This window comes from Sinocyclocheilus rhinocerous, unplaced genomic scaffold (genome assembly GCF_001515625.1).
Source record: "Sinocyclocheilus rhinocerous isolate Xijiao unplaced genomic scaffold, SAMN03320098_v1.1 scaffold1658, whole genome shotgun sequence".
NCBI classification, from domain to species: Eukaryota; Metazoa; Chordata; class Actinopteri; order Cypriniformes; family Cyprinidae; genus Sinocyclocheilus; species Sinocyclocheilus rhinocerous.
The window spans coordinates 49-22620 of record NW_015661880.1 but is presented as its reverse complement, the minus strand read 5'-3'; the positions used below and the strand labels follow the sequence as shown (position 1 = coordinate 22620).

The 22572-nt window shown below is 34.9% G+C and overlaps 1 protein-coding gene across 1 annotated transcript in view; it reads right to left on the bottom strand.

Annotated features, from left to right (window-relative positions):
• LOC107726720 (kinase suppressor of Ras 2-like) overlaps nucleotides 1-22189 on the bottom strand; it is a 111259-nt gene extending 89070 nt beyond the window's left edge. The window contains exons 1-3 of the mRNA XM_016536412.1: nucleotides 21487-22189; nucleotides 14525-14665; nucleotides 10977-11127 (exon numbers count right to left, since the gene is read on the bottom strand). Coding sequence (XP_016391898.1) covers nucleotides 10977-11127; nucleotides 14525-14665; nucleotides 21487-21663 — 469 coding nt within the window. The 5' untranslated portion in view covers nucleotides 21664-22189. The remainder of the gene's footprint in view (nucleotides 1-10976; nucleotides 11128-14524; nucleotides 14666-21486) is intronic.
• Between the last annotated feature and the right edge of the window lie 383 nt (nucleotides 22190-22572).

Below are 22572 nucleotides of genomic sequence, written 5' to 3'. Positions count from 1 at the left end.
TTATATACATGCATGGGTGTGTATTTATATATACATAATAAATATACACAGTACACACACATATACTGTGTAAACAAAAACTTTTATTTTGGATGCGATTAATCGCGATTAATCGTTTGACAGCACTACTATTTATACTGTATTTCCAGAACGTTTAAAAATTTGAACAGTTGTGTATATAAAGTAAGCTCTATTGACAGCATCTTTTCCTAGGTAATCAGTTCTAACAGTCTGAAATTCTAAATGGAATTTTTATTTGAAACCAGTCATACTGTAAGTGCATTTTTACTGTAAGTGCAATTTTTCCAGTTTTCATGAACTGAGGGACAAGTTGAAATGACTGCAAAGATAACATTTCAAAGATGCTGTCGACAGAGCTTAAATTGTATTGAACCTGGAATATTTGCTTACAGCCAGTTACTCGGTAGTGACAATGTCATGGTTTATGTAATTTGTTTTTACCATTTGTACATTTCTTTCATGAAAACCACCACCTTTGGGCGAATATTTGTGGCAACGACACTTCTGAAAAGCGGTTTATTTGTAAAACTGTTTGAGGGGCTGTTTTTGTGGGCAACTGAAAACATACATCCCAATTAAACACAAATATGGATGATAAGCAGCATTTAGAACGCAGAAGCCTGCAGGGAAGGATTGTGGGTAAACCAAGGACACAATTAGAATCCTAAATGTGACTCAACAGCATGATAACTGACTCAAGAAGAGAAATTTGAACCGATTTATACTCTTTAAGGCCTTTATCTCAATGAAAAATATAATCTTTTCTGATTACTTTGCTTACTCAACTCGTCAATATCTGAACGATACAATATGTATTTGTCAGTGAAATTTTGGCCACTTAGTTTTGGAAATTACATGGTGTGAATGCCAGTGAGTTAAATGTTTTTATGCCAATTATGGCAATTTGGCCAAACAGCTGCTCTGGGTGAACAATGGCATAACTCACTTACTAGCTCAGGTAGTTTTTTTTTTTCTTCAATGTATAAAGTACCTGTTTAAAGGCTAAAAGGAATCCAATGGGAGGTCAATTAAATTATACACAGTAATATAGACCTGTTCATCTTTATAAACTGGTAGATATATACAGTAAATGCTGACACGCTGAACATGAAATTGGTATATACCTTTTTTTTTTTTTTAAATAGGCTATTGAAAGGTCTTGAGAAACGGCTGAGATGTGACTTTTCACTTTCGTTACAGTGTATGCCTTTTAAAAGATAAGACAGAAATCCCTCAAACCAGAAAAATGATTTCTGCCCTGTATGTGAAGAGAAAGTTACAGCAGCCGACAGATTCTGTTCTAGAAAGAGTCACGACCCCCGACATTCACAGTGTGGATACAATGATCAAAGGTGCGTCTAATGAATAAATGGCAGAAAATGTGAATGCAAATTGTACAAATATGAAGCAAAATTGCATTTAAATCTGTTTTAATGTAATTGTATTAGGTTGCAAATCAAGCAGATTATGCGTGATTCCCTTGCGCTGCTTTGTTCTGCCTATAAGAGTCCTGTTTAATATGCTATTTCTTTTCTCTGGAGAGCAATGAGGTGTGAGGTCTCAAAATCACTAAAAACACTAATTCAGTTTAGTATCCTCTCGACGGCACCACAACCCCTCACATTCTCTCTCTCCTCATACTGAACTCCTCTTATGAGACCTCTACACTTATCTTCATACCCTTCAACAGAAGCAGTTTGAAAGATACTGAGATGAAGGAGGAAAAAACATGTAGGCTAGTGAGGGACAGACGAAAAGAAAACAGGTATAGCTCACCCAAAATGTTTTTTAATAAATTCTGTTGTCATTTACACACTGTTAAAAAAACGTTCTTCATGAAACGCAAAAGGAGAAGTTTAAAGAAATATCTGAGCTGCGTATATCTATACAGTGGAAGTGGATGGTGACCTCCAAAAGCTCTGTAAAAGCATCATAAAAGTAATCTATATGACTCATGCACTATATTATATAAGTCTTCTGAATCCTTATATATGCTGTGATTTATATTTCTGTCATGACAACTCTCGGAGGGATTGGCATGGTAATGCCATGTCTTGGCGGAATAGATCTGCTACGCTGCTGCTGCTGCTGCTGCTGCGGCAGAGCAAGTACCGAGACTTTTATATACATGCATGGGTGTGTATTTATATATACATAATAAATATACACAGTACACACACATATACTGTGTAAACAAAAACTTTTATTTTGGATGCGATTAATCGCGATTAATCGTTTGACAGCACTACTATTTATACTGTATTTCCAGAACGTTTAAAAATTTGAACAGTTGTGTATATAAAGTAAGCTCTATTGACAGCATCTTTTCCTAGGTAATCAGTTCTAACAGTCTGAAATTCTAAATGGAATTTTTATTTGAAACCAGTCATACTGTAAGTGCATTTTTACTGTAAGTGCAATTTTTCCAGTTTTCATGAACTGAGGGACAAGTTGAAATGACTGCAAAGATAACATTTCAAAGATGCTGTCGACAGAGCTTAAATTGTATTGAACCTGGAATATTTGCTTACAGCCAGTTACTCGGTAGTGACAATGTCATGGTTTATGTAATTTGTTTTTACCATTTGTACATTTCTTTCATGAAAACCACCACCTTTGGGCGAATATTTGTGGCAACGACACTTCTGAAAAGCGGTTTATTTGTAAAACTGTTTGAGGGGCTGTTTTTGTGGGCAACTGAAAACATACATCCCAATTAAACACAAATATGGATGATAAGCAGCATTTAGAACGCAGAAGCCTGCAGGGAAGGATTGTGGGTAAACCAAGGACACAATTAGAATCCTAAATGTGACTCAACAGCATGATAACTGACTCAAGAAGAGAAATTTGAACCGATTTATACTCTTTAAGGCCTTTATCTCAATGAAAAATATAATCTTTTCTGATTACTTTGCTTACTCAACTCGTCAATATCTGAACGATACAATATGTATTTGTCAGTGAAATTCTGGCCACTTAGTTTTGGAAATTACATGGTGTGAATGCCAGTGAGTTAAATGTTTTTATGCCAATTATGGCAATTTGGCCAAACAGCTGCTCTGGGTGAACAATGGCATAACTCACTTACTAGCTCAGGTAGTTTTTTTTTTTCTTCAATGTATAAAGTACCTGTTTAAAGGCTAAAAGGAATCCAATGGGAGGTCAATTAAATTATACACAGTAATATAGACCTGTTCATCTTTATAAACTGGTAGATATATACAGTAAATGCTGACACGCTGAACATGAAATTGGTATATACCTTTTTTTTTTTTTTAAATAGGCTATTGAAAGGTCTTGAGAAACGGCTGAGATGTGACTTTTCACTTTCGTTACAGTGTATGCCTTTTAAAAGATAAGACAGAAATCCCTCAAACCAGAAAAATGATTTCTGCCCTGTATGTGAAGAGAAAGTTACAGCAGCCGACAGATTCTGTTCTAGAAAGAGTCACGACCCCCGACATTCACAGTGTGGATACAATGATCAAAGGTGCGTCTAATGAATAAATGGCAGAAAATGTGAATGCAAATTGTACAAATATGAAGCAAAATTGCATTTAAATCTGTTTTAATGTAATTGTATTAGGTTGCAAATCAAGCAGATTATGCGTGATTCCCTTGCGCTGCTTTGTTCTGCCTATAAGAGTCCTGTTTAATATGCTATTTCTTTTCTCTGGAGAGCAATGAGGTGTGAGGTCTCAAAATCACTAAAAACACTAATTCAGTTTAGTATCCTCTCGACGGCACCACAACCCCTCACATTCTCTCTCTCCTCATACTGAACTCCTCTTATGAGACCTCTACACTTATCTTCATACCCTTCAACAGAAGCAGTTTGAAAGATACTGAGATGAAGGAGGAAAAAACATGTAGGCTAGTGAGGGACAGACGAAAAGAAAACAGGTATAGCTCACCCAAAATGTTTTTTAATAAATTCTGTTGTCATTTACACACTGTTAAAAAAACGTTCTTCATGAAACGCAAAAGGAGAAGTTTAAAGAAATATCTGAGCTGCGTATATCTATACAGTGGAAGTGGATGGTGACCTCCAAAAGCTCTGTAAAAGCATCATAAAAGTAATCTATATGACTCATGCACTATATTATATAAGTCTTCTGAATCCTTATATATGCTGTGATTTATATTTCTGTCATGACAACTCTCGGAGGGATTGGCATGGTAATGCCATGTCTTGGCGGAATAGATCTGCTACGCTGCTGCTGCTGCTGCTGCTGCGGCAGAGCAAGTACCGAGACTTGCTACTGCCAATACATCCACAACATGCTGCGGTAAACATGTAAGAAATACTGCTGCTGCACATATTACACATATGAATAACCCCCATATAGCGTACATGAATCACCCCGTAGCAGATCTATACAGGTGGAGCTGGGGAAGGTGGAGGGTTTCTGAAGTGCGCTGCAATACTGCTACAGCAAACAAAAGCCAGGTATTTGAATATTGAGCAGTAAGCTCATTGGCCACCGATACAGGAGAGAACCAATCAGCTGCCATGTGACAATGATGTCGACCAGGACAGATTAAGCTAGACCTATCGGACTGCGACATCTAGAGTTTCATGCCAGAACTCTGTATTTGTTATTCACTGAAAATTTTGCTCCACATCCCAGGTCACCATTCACTTTGATTGGATGAAAAAAGCAGTTTGGATCTCAGAAGAAACAATGTCCTAAATGTGGGTTTGGATCGACGTGAATTCTCATTTTTGGGTGAACTATTCATTTAAATGAATCAGAGTCTGAATAAAGACACTGCAGAGATGAGAACAAGGGGGGTAGAGAGACAGATGGAGAACGAGAGTGAGAAAGAAAAAGAAATCAAGATGACGAGAGGTGCCATTTCTAAATTATACAGCACGCTCTTGTGACGGCTGGAATCCCCCGTAGTCCTTGTGTGGCACCTCCGCTGGACCCTGAAGGAGCCCATGCTGTGTCTCAACAAGCTACCAGCATCTTAAAAGCCTCTCTAAACCCGCCTTTAAAAAAAGCAATCCAGCCTGATCACACTTTCAACAGTGCAACCGGCGGTTAGCGCTGTCTGAACACTATCACAGCGGGGAATCCACGTTTGTGAAAATTCAGGCACACCAGGGCAGCCGCACTAACGCTACTCAAAGCAAATACAGAGTCAATGGAGGAAAGAAAGGTCGGATGTGAGGGTACCGTGGATTTGGTTTTCCTAGGTAATCAGTTCTAACAGTCTGAAATTCTAAATGGAATTTTTATTTGAAACCAGTCATACTGTAAGTAAGTGCATTACAGGACACCAATTTTTCCAGTTTTCATGAACTGAGGGACCAGTTGAAATGATTGCAAAGATGGCATTTCAAAGATGCTGTCGACAGAGCTTAAATTGTATTGAACCTGGAATATTTGCTTACAGCCAGTTACTGAGTAGTGACAATGTCATGGTTTATGTAATTTGTTTTTACCATTTGTACATTTCTTTCATGAAAACAACCACCTTTGGGCGAATATTTGTGGCAACGACACTTCTGAAAAGCGGTTTATTTGTAAAACTGTTTGAGGGGCTGTTTTTGTGGGCAACTGAAAACATACATCCCAATTAAACACAAATATGGATGATAAGCAGCATTTAGAACGCAGAAGCCTGCAGGGAAGGATTGTGGGTAAACCAAGGACACAATTAGAATCCTAAATGTGACTCAACAGCATGATAACTGACTCAAGAAGAGAAATTTGAACCGATTTATACTCTTTAAGGCCTTTATCTCAATGAAAAATATAATCTTTTCTGATTACTTTGCTTACTCAACTCGTCAATATCTGAACGATACAATATGTATTTGTCAGTGAAATTCTGGCCACTTAGTTTTGGAAATTACATGGTGTGAATGCCAGTGAGTTAAATGTTTTTATGCCAATTATGGCAATTTGGCCAAACAGCTGCTCTGGGTGAACAATGGCATAACTCACTTACTAGCTCAGGTAGTTTTTTTTTTTCTTCAATGTATAAAGTACCTGTTTAAAGGCTAAAAGGAATCCAATGGGAGGTCAATTAAATTATACACAGTAATATAGACCTGTTCATCTTTATAAACTGGTAGATATATACAGTAAATGCTGACACGCTGAACATGAAATTGGTATATACCTTTTTTTTTTTTTTAAATAGGCTATTGAAAGGTCTTGAGAAACGGCTGAGATGTGACTTTTCACTTTCGTTACAGTGTATGCCTTTTAAAAGATAAGACAGAAATCCCTCAAACCAGAAAAATGATTTCTGCCCTGTATGTGAAGAGAAAGTTACAGCAGCCGACAGATTCTGTTCTAGAAAGAGTCACGACCCCCGACATTCACAGTGTGGATACAATGATCAAAGGTGCGTCTAATGAATAAATGGCAGAAAATGTGAATGCAAATTGTACAAATATGAAGCAAAATTGCATTTAAATCTGTTTTAATGTAATTGTATTAGGTTGCAAATCAAGCAGATTATGCGTGATTCCCTTGCGCTGCTTTGTTCTGCCTATAAGAGTCCTGTTTAATATGCTATTTCTTTTCTCTGGAGAGCAATGAGGTGTGAGGTCTCAAAATTCAGGAAATATATTGACACTATGCCAGAGAGATGTGCAGCTGTAATTGCTGCAAAAGGTGGACATACCAAATATTAAAGTTAAAAGTGGATAAAAACAGTACGACTCACGTCATCTGCTATTTGTTGTGCTCAGAGCAACTATCTGCATGTTTCACGAACATTATGAAATGAAATCGTGTTTTGGAGGCAAAAAACGGTCAATATTTTTAGATCTGTCAGGTGTTCTAACAATTTTGGCCACCACTGTACATTCTTCCGGTTTTAGTTTCATTGCATTTATGAGTTGCAAATCAACTTTTCTCATGTGTAAAACCTGATGCCACAATGCAAATTCTGTGAGTTTGCCAAGACATTGCTATGAGTCTGCAAAAGTGTTTTGACTGGTAATTCACACAAAAATTACAATTTGCTGAAAATTTACTCACCCTCAGCCCATCGAAAATGCAGATGAGTTTGTTAAAGAACAGATTTGGATAAATTTAGCTTAACATCATTTGTTTACCAATGGATCCTCAGCAGTGAAGGGGTGCCGTCAGAATGAGCTGATAAAAACATCTGATAAAAACATCACAATATTCCACAAGTTATGTAAATAAACCACAAGCGGTGTGTTTGTAATAAATCCATCAAGTCGTTTTTTTAACTTCAAACCATTGCTTCTGGTTAAAAGTCCTCTATTCATAATATTGATTTCTGCAGTGAAAAATCATCTGAATCAGGAGAGAAATATGCACTGATCAAGCACCGTTTAGAGTCTAAAACTGTTGTAAACAAATATGTTGGTGGATTTTGATGTGAGAGAACAACAGGGGATGGTTGTTCTTATGTTGTTCGGCAGAGCAAGTACCGAGACTTGCTACTGCCAATACATCCACAACATGCTGCTGTAAGCATGTAAGAAATACTGCTGCTGCACATATAACACATATGAATAACCCCCATATAGCGTACATGAATCACCCCGTAGCAGATCTATACAGGTGGAGCTGGGGAAGGTGGAGGGTTTCTGAAGTGCGCTGCAATACTGCTACAGCAAACAAAAGCCAGGTATTTGAATATTGAGCAGTAAGCTCATTGGCCACCGATACAGGAGAGAACCAATCAGCTGCCATGTGACAATGATGTCGACCAGGACAGATTAAGCTAGACCTATCGGACTGCGACATCTAGAGTTTCATGCCAGAACTCTGTATTTGTTATTCACTGAAAATTTTGCTCCACATCCCAGGTCACCATTCACTTTGATTGGATGAAAAAAGCAGTTTGGATCTCAGAAGAAACAATGTCCTAAATGTGGGTTTGGATCGACGTGAATTCTCATTTTTGGGTGAACTATTCATTTAAATGAATCAGAGTCTGAATAAAGACACTGCAGAGATGAGAACAAGGGGGGTAGAGAGACAGATGGAGAACGAGAGTGAGAAAGAAAAAGAAATCAAGATGACGAGAGGTGCCATTTCTAAATTATACAGCACGCTCTTGTGACGGCTGGAATCCCCCGTAGTCCTTGTGTGGCACCTCCGCTGGACCCTGAAGGAGCCCATGCTGTGTCTCAACAAGCTACCAGCATCTTAAAAGCCTCTCTAAACCCGCCTTTAAAAAAAGCAATCCAGCCTGATCACACTTTCAACAGTGCAACCGGCGGTTAGCGCTGTCTGAACACTATCACAGCGGGGAATCCACGTTTGTGAAAATTCAGGCACACCAGGGCAGCCGCACTAACGCTACTCAAAGCAAATACAGAGTCAATGGAGGAAAGAAAGGTCGGATGTGAGGGTACCGTGGATTTGGTGAAGAGATTCAATGACAACAAATTGCATTATGTGTTATTACTTCAAAAAAACAAAATTGCACAATTTGAACAGATGGATAAAAGGCTGTAAACAAACACTCAAATATAAGTTCACTTAAATAAAGCACAACAATGCTTGTGTACAGTTGTATGCGTGATATAATTCACCTGCTAAAGAACATGCCAGAACAGTTGTCCTTTATTTTCTCTCAATCATTACTATAACATTTATGCAACGTACTACCAGATTCAAAAAAACTTTGCTGCCCTCTGTTGGCCAACACAGGCATTTCTGAGTTTCACACTTTTTGTCTTTCAGAAATATTACAGAATCCAAAATCCAAAAAAAAAAATCCACTTTTAATAGAAAATGTAAGACCAAATGTTAATAAATTAAAATAATAACTGTAAAAGTGCACATCATAATATATATATATACATATATATATATATGTGTGTGTGTGTTTGCATCATCGCATCATCTATGCACAAATGGGTCAGATGATTTTGGAACTGACTAATGTATGAAAATGTATATTATCTACCAATGCCAGTAATTTCAAAATGGCCAAATATGGGTTGTTTATTAATCTGTCTCATAAGTATCAATTAAATCATTAATCATTTGCAACATTAAATTTGTTAAACATTAACTTCCATGCATGCAGAAAGTTGTGCATATGCATCTGATATGATAATGCTCTGGGTGATGCACTTTACAGATCTATGGATCAATTAAAGACAAAATGATTAGCACAAAAGTTATATTATTTACCAATGCCAGTCATTTCAAAATGGCCAAATATGGGTTGTTTATTAATCTGGCTCATAAGTATCAATTAAATCATTAATTATATCCAAAGCTAAATTTGTTAAACATTAACTTCCATGCATGCAGAAAGCTGTTTATATGCATCTGATATGATAATGCTCTGGGTGTCACACTTTATAGATTTATGGATTAATTAAGGACAAAATGATTAGCACAAAAGTCCATAAAGCAGGATGTTCCGGTCCTTTAATGATCAGTTATCAAGCTCTAACTTTATCACACACTGGTGAGATTTGAACATCTGCAGAAACACTCCTTCAATCAAATCTTTTTCGGGTAAGAGCAGGAACAATCAGCGCCAGCTGTGGAGGTAGAAGACAAACACTGCAGGAGGATCTAGTTGATCATTTAAAGTGTGACGTTACCTAACACTGTTATCAAACTGTGCTGTGTTTCAGAGCGTGATACAATGCTGCCCTCCAGTGGTGGAAACACACACAACGAACAAGCTCTGAGGTATCAAACTGCATGTATAAATAAACACAGCCCTGAAGCTCATTGCAACGAAAACATCTGGAGAAAAGCCTCATTTAGTTAAAAGCTTTTAATTAAATAAATTTATGAATTACTGATTAATTTAAGTCTCACTTAATTATGTCAATTAATTAGTTACTCAATCTTATTTTCTTATTCCAAGCATATAACCTACTGCCTAAATTCAGATGAAATGCAACATTCATGTTACAATTACTAATACATTTAAAACCTTGAGCCTCATGGGGTGACATACGATTCAATTAGTAAAACATTTCTGTGGAATTTACACATCTTTTTCACATAAAGTTATGTTTTTATTCAGTACAGATTCATTAAACTGATCAAAAGTGACAGTAAAGACATTAAAAAAAATTTTTTTAAATATGCTGCACAGCTATGAAAATTAAGCTTTGCCATCACAGGAACAAAATTAATTTTAAAATATATGAAAACTAAAAAACGGTTATTTTTAGTAGTAATAATATTTCACAATATTATTGTTTTTACTGTATTTTTAATCAAATAAATGCATATTAACAAATTATCATTAATATTGATTTTAACTGATCATGGCTCATTCAATCATAACTAGAGTTGGAACTTTCTGTACAACTTATAATACTGTAAAAAAGCAGGATTTTGTTTGATATTTTGAAATTAAAAAGTTTAACGTACTATGCAGACAAACTCAAACGCACAAAGCTCCCTCACCATTGCACAATCTGTGATTAATAAACTAAAATACAAAATAAAGCCTTCACACACAGTACTATATTACTAAATGCATCATATTAAACTAAATAAAATGCATTATATGACAGAGAGTAACATAAAGGTCTCTTTCCATCCCAATCCACAATAATGAAATTTAACGTTGTGTTGCCCTCTACTGGACGATCTCTGATAGAGCTTTTCTTTCACGCCAGAACATAACCATGTGACCAAAATATATGGATACCTCAAATTAACTATTCCAGTCATTTTAGTAAAAACAAATCTAAATGCTACACCATATAATGATATTTTAAAGAATTCTATGTTTTGGTTATTTGCTGTACTTTTTGCCATAAAGTGTAGACATTCAGACAGACAGATACATACAGTAGACAGATAAACAGATAGACAGACAGGCAGACAGCATTTGTCTTATTAGATAGACAGACAGACAAATGGACAGCATTTGTCTTATATTGTTACTGTCAGTAATTCAGGGCTGTAAGATGGCTTATAGAACAGTTAGATCATATTTTTAGCTGCATCCTGTGAACTCACCTGATTTGTGGGCTGATCGTAGACATGTGAGCGAGGCATTGAGCCGAGCACATTCTTCTTCACTCGCTCCAAACTTCTGCAGCGCCTCACACACCTGCTCATCCGACATCTCCAACAGAGTCTCCAGAGTCAGCTCACCTGGAGAGATCTCCTACAATAAAGAGTCAAGTCTGAGAGATGTGCAAGCTGACCTAGACTGAAAAAACATTTGAGAAATCACTTGGATGTCATTCACCTGCCCCAAGAGATTTTAGAGCCAAGTGGATTTTGAATACAACTTCCAAAAAAGTATTTTTAAAATAATACACTACTGTTCAATAGTTCACGTCAGTAATTTTTTTTTTTTTAAGAAAGTAATACTTTTATTCAGCAAGAATGCATTAAAATTATCAAAAGTGACAGTTAAGACATAATGTGAAAAAAGATTTATATTTCAACTTTCAACTTTTTATTATTCATCACAACTGTTGTCAACATTTATAAGAGTAAATGTTTCCGAAGGATCATGTGACACTGAGGACTGAAGTAATGGCTGCTACATTTTAAAATATATTAAGCTAAAAACGTAATATTAAAAAAAAAAAAAATTTACTTAATGGTTTTTTTATTGTAATAATATTTCACAATATTACTGTTTATTTTATTATTTTATAATAAATTTTATTTTATTTATTAATGTTTTGGTCACATATGCATCATTTTTTTCACATACTTGTTTCTCAAAACACATATATAAGTTGGGATCAAAATGACAAGTAATTACCATAGTTGCCGTTTTATTTGTTATTATGGGAAATTCTGAGTGAAATTGTACAAAAAAAAAAATATTTGCATTAATGGAAAGAAAAAAATGCTCAAGTTAAAAATGACCAATAAATTATTCATTTAAAAAATATATGATGTTAAACAAAATTATCTTTTGATTCAAGTAAAACATAAAACAGTACTATTTTTATATAGTGTAAGTATGACTTGATCTGAACAAAGAAATCACTTGAAATAGTTCCTCTTTTTAAATAAATTTAATTAATTGACAGGATTTATAAAACTAATATATATAATATAGGAAAATGTTAATTTAAAACTTGAAACAGACTGATGACAAAAGACATGAGACTTAACCTGGACTCACAAATATGTCAGCAACACATACAATTACTAATGCTGTTATCCACAATAAATTACAATAAACATACAGTATAACAGGGACTTATTCGAGCAATAAACTTATTACAGCAAATGCTTTGCTCAATGGTGACAGATTCAAAACTACAATCTTCAATTACCATGCAAGATGCCAAACAATTAAATTAAAATTCAAAATGTAAGCACTCAGCTTCTTTAAAATATGTGTGATGTTATATATAACATCTATATAGCATATTTTTAATTCTAAAACATACAAGTTTAGTACAGTCCCTGTCCACTTTTTTCATCAGTCTTCGTTCAGGAAGTATTTTCCCATTCATTTTTCCAAAATGTCTTTATTTGAGAGCTCTTAACCATGAACTAAACCAGCAGGCTATGAGGTGAATCACAATATTACAAACTTTGATTTGTAACACAAAGTATTTGAAAATCAGGCAAAAAGGCAAAGGTACAAGACTCTGTACTTAACGGCTCTAATGAAGAAAAGAACTACAGTTCCATGAAGCACTGCAAATGACATAAATTAAATACAAAGGATAAATATAAAAATATTGGTTTAAAAATGATAATTGTATATAGAGAGACAAACGAGTTGAAATAATGTGGGCTGATGACTTCAGCAAAAGCATATAACATTGGTTAATTCCTCTATGGCCAAAATTAATAAGGTTTTTATTTCAGGAGCCCTGAGTGTTGTGCTCTATATAGCTGCAATTCCTTCTCCACATCAGCAGGGGGCTTCAGCACATTGGACAGCGCCAACACTTCAGCACCGAGGACAGCGACACAGGAGGAAAAACCTCAAAGCCTTCAGAGAATCTGCTGTTCTAGACCGTATGTTTACAACCTTTTATGCCATCAGACGGGAAATATTTCGAGATGCACTGCATGGGGAGGCTCAGAAGCAGCTACTTCCCACAAAACATCCTGATCCTACATTAGGATGCTCTCACTAGCCAACCGTCAACCAGTCACACATTTACATATAATTGCACATCTCTCCACACACGCACTTAAATCTGGATTTCACATCACTATGTTCCCTTTACTGTACAACTTTTAGATATTCATATATTGTATTTATTTTCTTTCTTCTGTTTTCTGCCTTTATTTTCTTTGCATAGACATAGCTTGTAAAACATTTCACTGCCATCCTATCTGAGCATGTATAGGACTATATTCTGAAACGTGTGTAATTTGTCAGCTTTCTTACTGTTCCTGTTTTCTGATCATTTCCTTTCACCAATTTCAGCTTGAAATCAAGCACTGACAATGAAACAATATGGCGTAATTAAATCAAAACTTAGTTTCATGTAGGGTTAGGGTTAGTAAAAATATTACAAATATAATATCTTAAATGGAGTTGTTTTTAGAAATAAAGCAGAGTAAAATTGTCAGTATTTAAGACAAGATTTAGTGACATTTTCTTATTTAATATTTTCACTCATAGTAACTCACTTTTCTTTTCTCTGCTAGACTGTTTTGATTTGATTTGCAAATATTGTTTATGTCAGAGATTATTGTTCTTACAGTATATAAAATTATCACTTTAAATCATACGTTACTGTGCACTTCCAAAAATGTTAGAGACCAACTGGCTTTATTTACTTGCCATATTTAGATGCATTTGGAACTTATTAATTTTGGACCTTGATAACAGATAATATAGAAATGAAAGTTGATGATTGACTGGATGAACCAAAAACTTTTATTGTCCAAAGACATGATCTGAGACCAGCGTTATTTTAGCATCACTGACGTACAATTATAATTTTTTTATATTTTACGTTTTTTTTATATTTTATTTCCGTTAATATTTATTTTTATTTCAAGTACTGTGTAGTATTAGATTTTGTTTTTATATGTTCTGTTTTCATTTTAATTTGACAGTTTTTGTGATTTGTTTTTTGGTTTTAGTTTTTAAGTTTTAGTTTTATTTTATTTATTTTAGTACTTTGATTATAAACAAAAATTAGAAATGTTGCCTAAGCAAACAGCTGAAAAAGTTTGACATTTTTAATATTTTATGCTTTTAATATTTTATTTTGGTTAATGTTTTTTTTTTTTTATGGTTTTAGTTTTAGTTTTAATTAACGATAACCCTGTTTGAGACCAAAATGAAATTCTACAGATTTCATTATTAATGTCAATCACAAGGCTAATTAAATAAAACAAATACTAACCCTAACCTACACCCTAACTTTAGTAGAGCATTGGTAGCACATCTTGATAGACAGCATTACTGTTTGTCACAATCAAATCCATACATGATATTTCTGAATCCATGAAGTCTGAACTTTTCTTGACAGGTGACTGTGTGATGGAGTTGGCCAATGAAATCTGTGGGGCGGGGTTTGTGTATGACTGGTTTAGGACACAACACACAGGACTGCACATACCTCAATAACCTCCTTCCTCATGTTAACAATGCGGAACCAGTGTCCCAGCTGCGGGAATCCATCCAACTCCACATTCTGCTCCTGTAAGGACACTTTATGCTTGTAAGAGAGCTGCCGACTAAAATACTTCACCAGTTTACCCTGACAAAAAAAGAAAGAAAGAACTTTATATAGCACTCATTCAACAATATGACATTTTAACATTTTTAATATGTAAATATAAGTTGAACAATTTTCATCATTCACATATGCAGATCTGTAAGCAAACTCTAAATGCAATGCTTGGCATTTTTATCTGTCCTTCATGTCGTTCAATATTTCATGATCTCTTTGAACTGTTTCTCAGCATGTTGGAAAAACATGAATATTCTAAACTGGACAAGTTTCCCAAGACAGTGATGTCACTGCAGCCTTTGTGCAGGGACATAAGGAGGAATATGAATGCAACATTTAAAGCTTCACCACATTTTAAAAACAATTACAGAAAAACGGCAAGTAACACAGTAAATTAAACATGAAATTTTAAAGTAGAAAAACTGAAACAGTATTTTTTTTACAGTGTATAGCATTTCCAAATCTTTGTCTCTCATGTACTCTATTTATGGTTTTAAAGACTTTAATATTTAACTATTCACACAACTTTTTGGGTGGAAAAAGCATAAATGCACTAAATAATTCTTACATCAACTAAATATTGCTAAAAAAAAATATTTTTTGGTGTTTTCTGTCATAATATACTACTTTTTTTTTAGATGAAGCAAAAAGCAGCAGGTGAGTTATATTAATGCATTTTTTGCTCAAATAAGTCTATACTGGAAAAAAGGTTTTGTGGTTCAGCTCCATTCCCAGCATGCATAAATAATTAATATAGTTGCATTGTTTGACCATATACCAGTTTTATTTACACAGTTGTTGGGGGTTTCGTTGTCACATTTAGAAATGTTACACATTTTAAGCTATTTCACGAGTAGTTATGTGATGAATATTCATGTACTGTAAATATGGAATATTCATTTCTTCAAGAAAAAATGAGATCAAGCATGTCATTTGCAAAAATCACATGCAATAAAAACTTGTTCTTAATTATTCTGCATTAACTTAAAACATTACATTTACTGACTGTGTAAATTGAGTAACTGAACTTAAAAAGCCATACAAATGGTTTCCCTGAGTTGTATGAACACTTTTTTAACAACAAAAGGCACAACATGGATTTGTTGCGTCCTTATGGATTGTCCACAAGTGAGCCTGCGTTATACAGTACATGAGGAATATCACACACTGGATGCCATCAAGATAAATGTTGACCTTTCAAGCTAACGAGTAAATAATAATCGGCTATTTGATCATTTCAGCCTTATCAGTTTATTGAATACTGTCCATCTACATCTGTAGTCTGTTCAGTTTCATTTGTGTTGAGTTGATCTCCCATGGCAACACTGTTTGCTGAATGTTACTGTATGAAAACAAAACACATTGTCTGTGGGTCCCAGCTGAAATAATCAAGGATTAAAGCCTAGAGATGTTTCTTCTAATGAACATTTTCACTCAAAGTTCTCAATTCACTTCTTGAACTAAATACAAGTCATACCAAATCCATGACACTCTCTCTTGTTATTTTAGAACGGCTGCATGTATATTTCGAACAGAACAGATTAATTCTTTAACCCAAGAAATCCCAAACTTTTTGTCAGCTGAACCCTTTTGGCCCTTAATATGAACAAGTAATTTCTTAAATATTGCAATAATTTAACAAAACATTTGGCATTTTAACAGTTAATTATCACATGACATGTAGGTAAACAAATAAAATAATTTATTTGCATTTTTATTTAATCAATCATTTTAATTTTACGTTTTTATGATTCAAAAAGACATTTTTTATGACTATTTATTTATTTATTTGAGACATCTGACCATTATGGAAGCCTTGAAATGAAAAAAATATAATTGCAGCATTTTATCTCATAGTTCAGATTTATTTTACACGCAAAAAAATAAAAAGAAAAAAGTCAGAATTGTGACATCGAAACATAGAACTGCGAGATATAAACTTCCTATTCTAAGGTGGGGAAAAAATCAGAATTACGAGATATAAACTCAGAATTCTGACTTTTATCTCACAATTCATGAGTGTACATCTTGCAATTCTATTTTTCTCTGAATTCTGAGTCTGCATCTTGCAACTCTGTGTTTTTTTCCACCACAGAATAAAATATTAAAAAGGTAACTGTGACTTTTATCTTACACTTGTGACTTTATTAGAACTGTGACATAAAAGTTGCAGCTTCCTTTGTTTTTTTATTCCGTGGCTGTTATGGGTCCACTATAGTAGATTCTATGTTGTTTCTAATGTCATTTAAGCCAATGGCAATTTGTAAGCAAAGGATATGCTTGTTATGAATATTATGAATTTACAAAACAACATAAATTGTAATCCTTGATTAGAAAATACTACATATTCTATCAGTACCTGATGTATTTGAAGTACACGGTTTGTCTAGACCACAGAAAATGCCCTGTTGCAATATACTTTAAACCTTGAATGAGTTTTTATTATTTTTGGTAAAAGCTCATATATTTAAAGAGGGATCCCTGTATTGCTGGTACCAAATGCCATTACGCTTTGAGCATCACTGCTGCCTGTAAATTGAGGATGGTAATGCACATCCATCACCAGATAAACAAGCAAGAACCCCCTGATAATAGCATTTCCAAATCTTTGTCTCTCATGTACTCTATTTATGGTTTTAAAGACTTTAATATTTAACTATTCACACAACTTTTTGGGTGGAAAAAGCATAAATGCACTAAATAATTCTTACATCAACTAAATATTGCTAAAAAAAAATATTTTTTGGTGTTTTCTGTCATAATATACTACTTTTTTTTTAGATGAAGCAAAAAGCAGCAGGTGAGTTATATTAATGCATTTTTTGCTCAAATAAGTCTATACTGGAAAAAAGGTTTTGTGGTTCAGCTCCATTCCCAGCATGCATAAATAATTAATATAGTTGCATTGTTTGACCATATACCAGTTTTATTTACACAGTTGTTGGGGGTTTCGTTGTCACATTTAGAAATGTTACACATTTTAAGCTATTTCACGAGTAGTTATGTGATGAATATTCATGTACTGTAAATATGGAATATTCATTTCTTCAAGAAAAAATGAGATCAAGCATGTCATTTGCAAAAATCACATGCAATAAAAACTTGTTCTTAATTATTCTGCATTAACTTAAAACATTACATTTACTGACTGTGTAAATTGAGTAACTGAACTTAAAAAGCCATACAAATGGTTTCCCTGAGTTGTATGAACACTTTTTTAACAACAAAAGGCACAACATGGATTTGTTGCGTCCTTATGGATTGTCCACAAGTGAGCCTGCGTTATACAGTACATGAGGAATATCACACACTGGATGCCATCAAGATAAATGTTGACCTTTCAAGCTAACGAGTAAATAATAATCGGCTATTTGATCATTTCAGCCTTATCAGTTTATTGAATACTGTCCATCTACATCTGTAGTCTGTTCAGTTTCATTTGTGTTGAGTTGATCTCCCATGGCAACACTGTTTGCTGAATGTTACTGTATGAAAACAAAACACATTGTCTGTGGGTCCCAGCTGAAATAATCAAGGATTAAAGCCTAGAGATGTTTCTTCTAATGAACATTTTCACTCAAAGTTCTCAATTCACTTCTTGAACTAAATACAAGTCATACCAAATCCATGACACTCTCTCTTGTTATTTTAGAACGGCTGCATGTATATTTCGAACAGAACAGATTAATTCTTTAACCCAAGAAATCCCAAACTTTTTGTCAGCTGAACCCTTTTGGCCCTTAATATGAACAAGTAATTTCTTAAATATTGCAATAATTTAACAAAACATTTGGCATTTTAACAGTTAATTATCACATGACATGTAGGTAAACAAATAAAATAATTTATTTGCATTTTTATTTAATCAATCATTTTAATTTTACGTATGTATGATTCAAAAAGACATTTTTTATGACTATTTATTTATTTATTTGAGACATCTGACCATTATGGAAGCCTTGAAATGAAAAAAATATAATTGCAGCATTTTATCTCATAGTTCAGATTTATTTTACACGCAAAAAAATAAAAATAAAAAAGTCAGAATTGTGACATCGAAACATAGAACTGCGAGATATAAACTTCCTATTCTAAGGGGGGGAAAAAATCAGAATTACGAGATATAAACTCAGAATTCTGACTTTTATCTCACAATTCATGAGTGTACATCTTGCAATTCTATTTTTCTCTGAATTCTGAGTCTGCATCTTGCAACTCTGTGTTTTTTTCCACCACAGAATAAAATATTAAAAAGGTAACTGTGACTTTTATCTTACACTTGTGACTTTATTAGAACTGTGACATAAAAGTTGCAGCTTCCTTTGTTTTTTTATTCCGTGGCTGTTATGGGTCCACTATAGTAGATTCTATGTTGTTTCTAATGTCATTTAAGCCAATGGCAATTTGTAAGCAAAGGATATGCTTGTTATGAATATTATGAATTTACAAAACAACATAAATTGTAATCCTTGATTAGAAAATACTACATATTCTATCAGTACCTGATGTATTTGAAGTACACGGTTTGTCTAGACCACAGAAAATGCCCTGTTGCAATATACTTTAAACCTTGAATGAGTTTTTATTATTTTTGGTAAAAGCTCATATATTTAAAGAGGGATCCCTGTATTGCTGGTACCAAATGCCATTACGCTTTGAGCATCACTGCTGCCTGTAAATTGAGGATGGTAATGCACATCCATCACCAGATAAACAAGCAAGAACCCCCTGATAATATCTAATGTTTGTAATTATTATTCCATCAACATGAACAAACAAAGTGCTTCATTGTGACATACTGACACTAGTGACGGCTGCAATCAACAGCCAGTGGAAAATGGGTTTCCCCACATGAAGAGAACAGAGTGCAAAAATACTAGAGAGCTTCTGAAAAGCAGTCAAAAAATGGGTAACACTATGCCAACATGCATGCAACAGCACATAATCAGGATCAAAAGTATCATCTTACACAAAAACACAGATATAATCACAAAATAAAGTAATACTATATCATAAAGACCCGAACATAAATAACTGACTAAGCTAAAATGTAAGATATTGACAAGATGGTGGGGTTAAGAAATAGGTGTCATACAGCCGACACATCAAGCCCATAAGCAGAAATACTTTTTTCTTGCATCTGCACAGACCCAGTCTAATGTAAAACAACATCTGAAGCCTAAACATGCTGCAAACACAGAGCAAAAGAAGTCAACCAACTGACTGCTGGGAGGAAATTTGTGCCAAATCAGGCAGGACTGCAGTTGGATCAGTCTACAAATCCCCACCCATTCAAACAGGTGAGACCAGATCTACATGGGATGTTTTCACAAGGGCTATATCTCAGTAAGGTTTGCAGTTACAAGTCCAATTGCACAAGTGTGTTTTGCAGCAAAAAGGTAGACTAACAGAAAAATTATCAGACTATTGTTTTGGCTTCTTTTGAGAGATAGGCCTACTGTAATTAACGAATTGTTCAAGATAACAACATTTAAAACACCAGTTCTGAACTAGGTGTTTAAAACCGACTAATTGTTTTACGGTGTACATTTTACTGAAAAGCCAATAAGATAGAGAGTAACCGGTAGTCAGATTCCTGAATGAATGACTCTTGTGAGTCGGTTCTTTTCAGTAAATCAAAAACATACAGCGCGAGTAAAAGTAATTTGATTCCTGAGCAAATTACTCATATGAATCGGTTCTTTTTAGTGATTTAAATAAACATAGTGGGATCAGCGTAGTCCATCAAACGAATGACTTTTATGAGACAATTATTTTTAGTAAAAGAAACACTTTTGATTAGCTAAACAGTTTCTGAATGAATCTGACTCACTTGAACAGCGAGTGAGTACTTTCGTTCCGTCCGGTTAGCCTATCTGTTTTGTTGTAAGGCTCATGAGACATAAATCAGCTGCCTACTAACACATCATTCATGTCAATATAAATATTAAGAGTGTTATGTTTTATTTTTTATTTATTTAATTACTTTTTTCTTTTTTTTCAATCAGTTATTTTATTATTATTTTATTTCACTTATGCTTATGCACTTATGCACATAGAGTTTTTTATAGAATTTCGATGCTGAAATCTATTCTGTTTCAAGCTGAAATTATCTCATCGTTTGGCAACAAGCTGTTCAAGACAGAAAGCATCATGAGCTGCTAAATGAAAGAAAAGTAGCTCGAATCGAATCCCTAATGAAACCGGAATCGTTTAGAATAATCGGAAAAGGAATCGAATCCCATCCCCAAGTTTGAGACACATTAGCCTACATAAAGGGGAAAAAACAGTAAAAGACGTTAAAACAGAATGCGTTTCCCGTTCTCACACAAGTCTAATTTGTAAAAAGCATCACATCGGCCACCCTGATCTAGCTATAGGGTCTTTGAAAAATCCATATTTGGGCGACCACTACAGTAGGCTACTACAAAAACTGCCATCATATCGAAAGAAAATATCTGGGACAGTACCTCTGGTTACATAACACAATTTAAAACGATCTCATGTTTATATTGTACGAACGACCGTTTTAATGACGAGGATAATTAAAAAACGAGGATATAAATTAATGTCAACAATAGGCCCCTTTCGGTGTCCATGTTAGCAGCGCGAACGCACGAGCCACCTTCTTCACCACCTGCAGAATGCGCACTGCAGCGCCAGCTTCTTCATTTATTACGCCAATACAGTCAATCCCCGAGACGCAACTTTAACTGGAAACACATTCAAATATGCTAAATTGTTTAATGTGCATGCACGCGCCCACAAGCATCCACTCTCGTGACATTTGTAGAAATGCTGGGGTGCAACATTCACATTTGGGCTCAGGCAAATGGATGCTCGCTTACCTCCAGCGTTCGGATTTCTTTTTGTGTCAAGTCGTTGGATGTGGCACATTTGGTCCTCAGACCTTCCAAGCTGGATATACTAATGTCTATCATGTTTTGCACCAGTTCGCACTGCTGCAAGGCTTTTTGCAAACTCAGATGATGCTCGTCGCTTTTGGTCATATTCTCCTCGTCCATAATTTGCGAGCAGTGGTCCGTCTCTTAAGTGCAGGCTACTTTATTCGCTCAATCAGATTAGACAACACTTGGATAGTGCGTTCGTGAAAGCACTAATAATGGTGTGTGTGTGTGTGTGTGTGTGTGTGTGTGTGATCATGAAAAACTAGACTCTACGTGTAAGGCGATTCCATTGTTGATATCCTGATTTCCTGACGGTGTTGTCATCAGGGTTGCACAGTTTATGTTTGATGCTCCGGCTTGACTCTACCATAATACACAGATATTGAAGGAAGGAAGGAAAAAATACAAATCAGATCCTCGCTGCGGTGGCATCAGCTAGATCCATTGCGCGCGTGTGAAATGCAACACAAATTCAGACATCTTTGTTATAGATGATAAAGGAAAACGTTAGGTGTTATTTCTTAACGATAACGTCTGATTTGACTGCACGTATTCCCCTTCTGGACCATCATCAGCTGCATCCCGGCGCTCCCCCATCACACCGACATGTTCGCGTCAATCAAATTCACAGCAACAGCATCAGCATCGCATCGCTGACACAAGCAAGGGAGAGAGTTCTCGCGAGATAAGCATCAACGCAGTGAGCTCACTGTTTGAACTCAGAGAACCTTTTTAATCAAATTGTTGAACTGCCTGTCAAATGGAAGTTGCCCCACTGCATTTCCAAGTGCAGCCAATATTTAAAAATTGAAAATCAAAATTAAAATCAACTTCACCTATCAAATGTTAGAATTTACAGCAATATAAACTGCAGGTCAGGAGCATCCATTTAAAATGATAATAATAATAATAATAATAATAATAGCCTAATAATATGACTGAATCACCAAGATGGTCTAAGATGGTTTGCTGGTTTTATTTGGTTTGCACTGGTCTAACAGCCACAGACCAATCTAGTAGACCAGC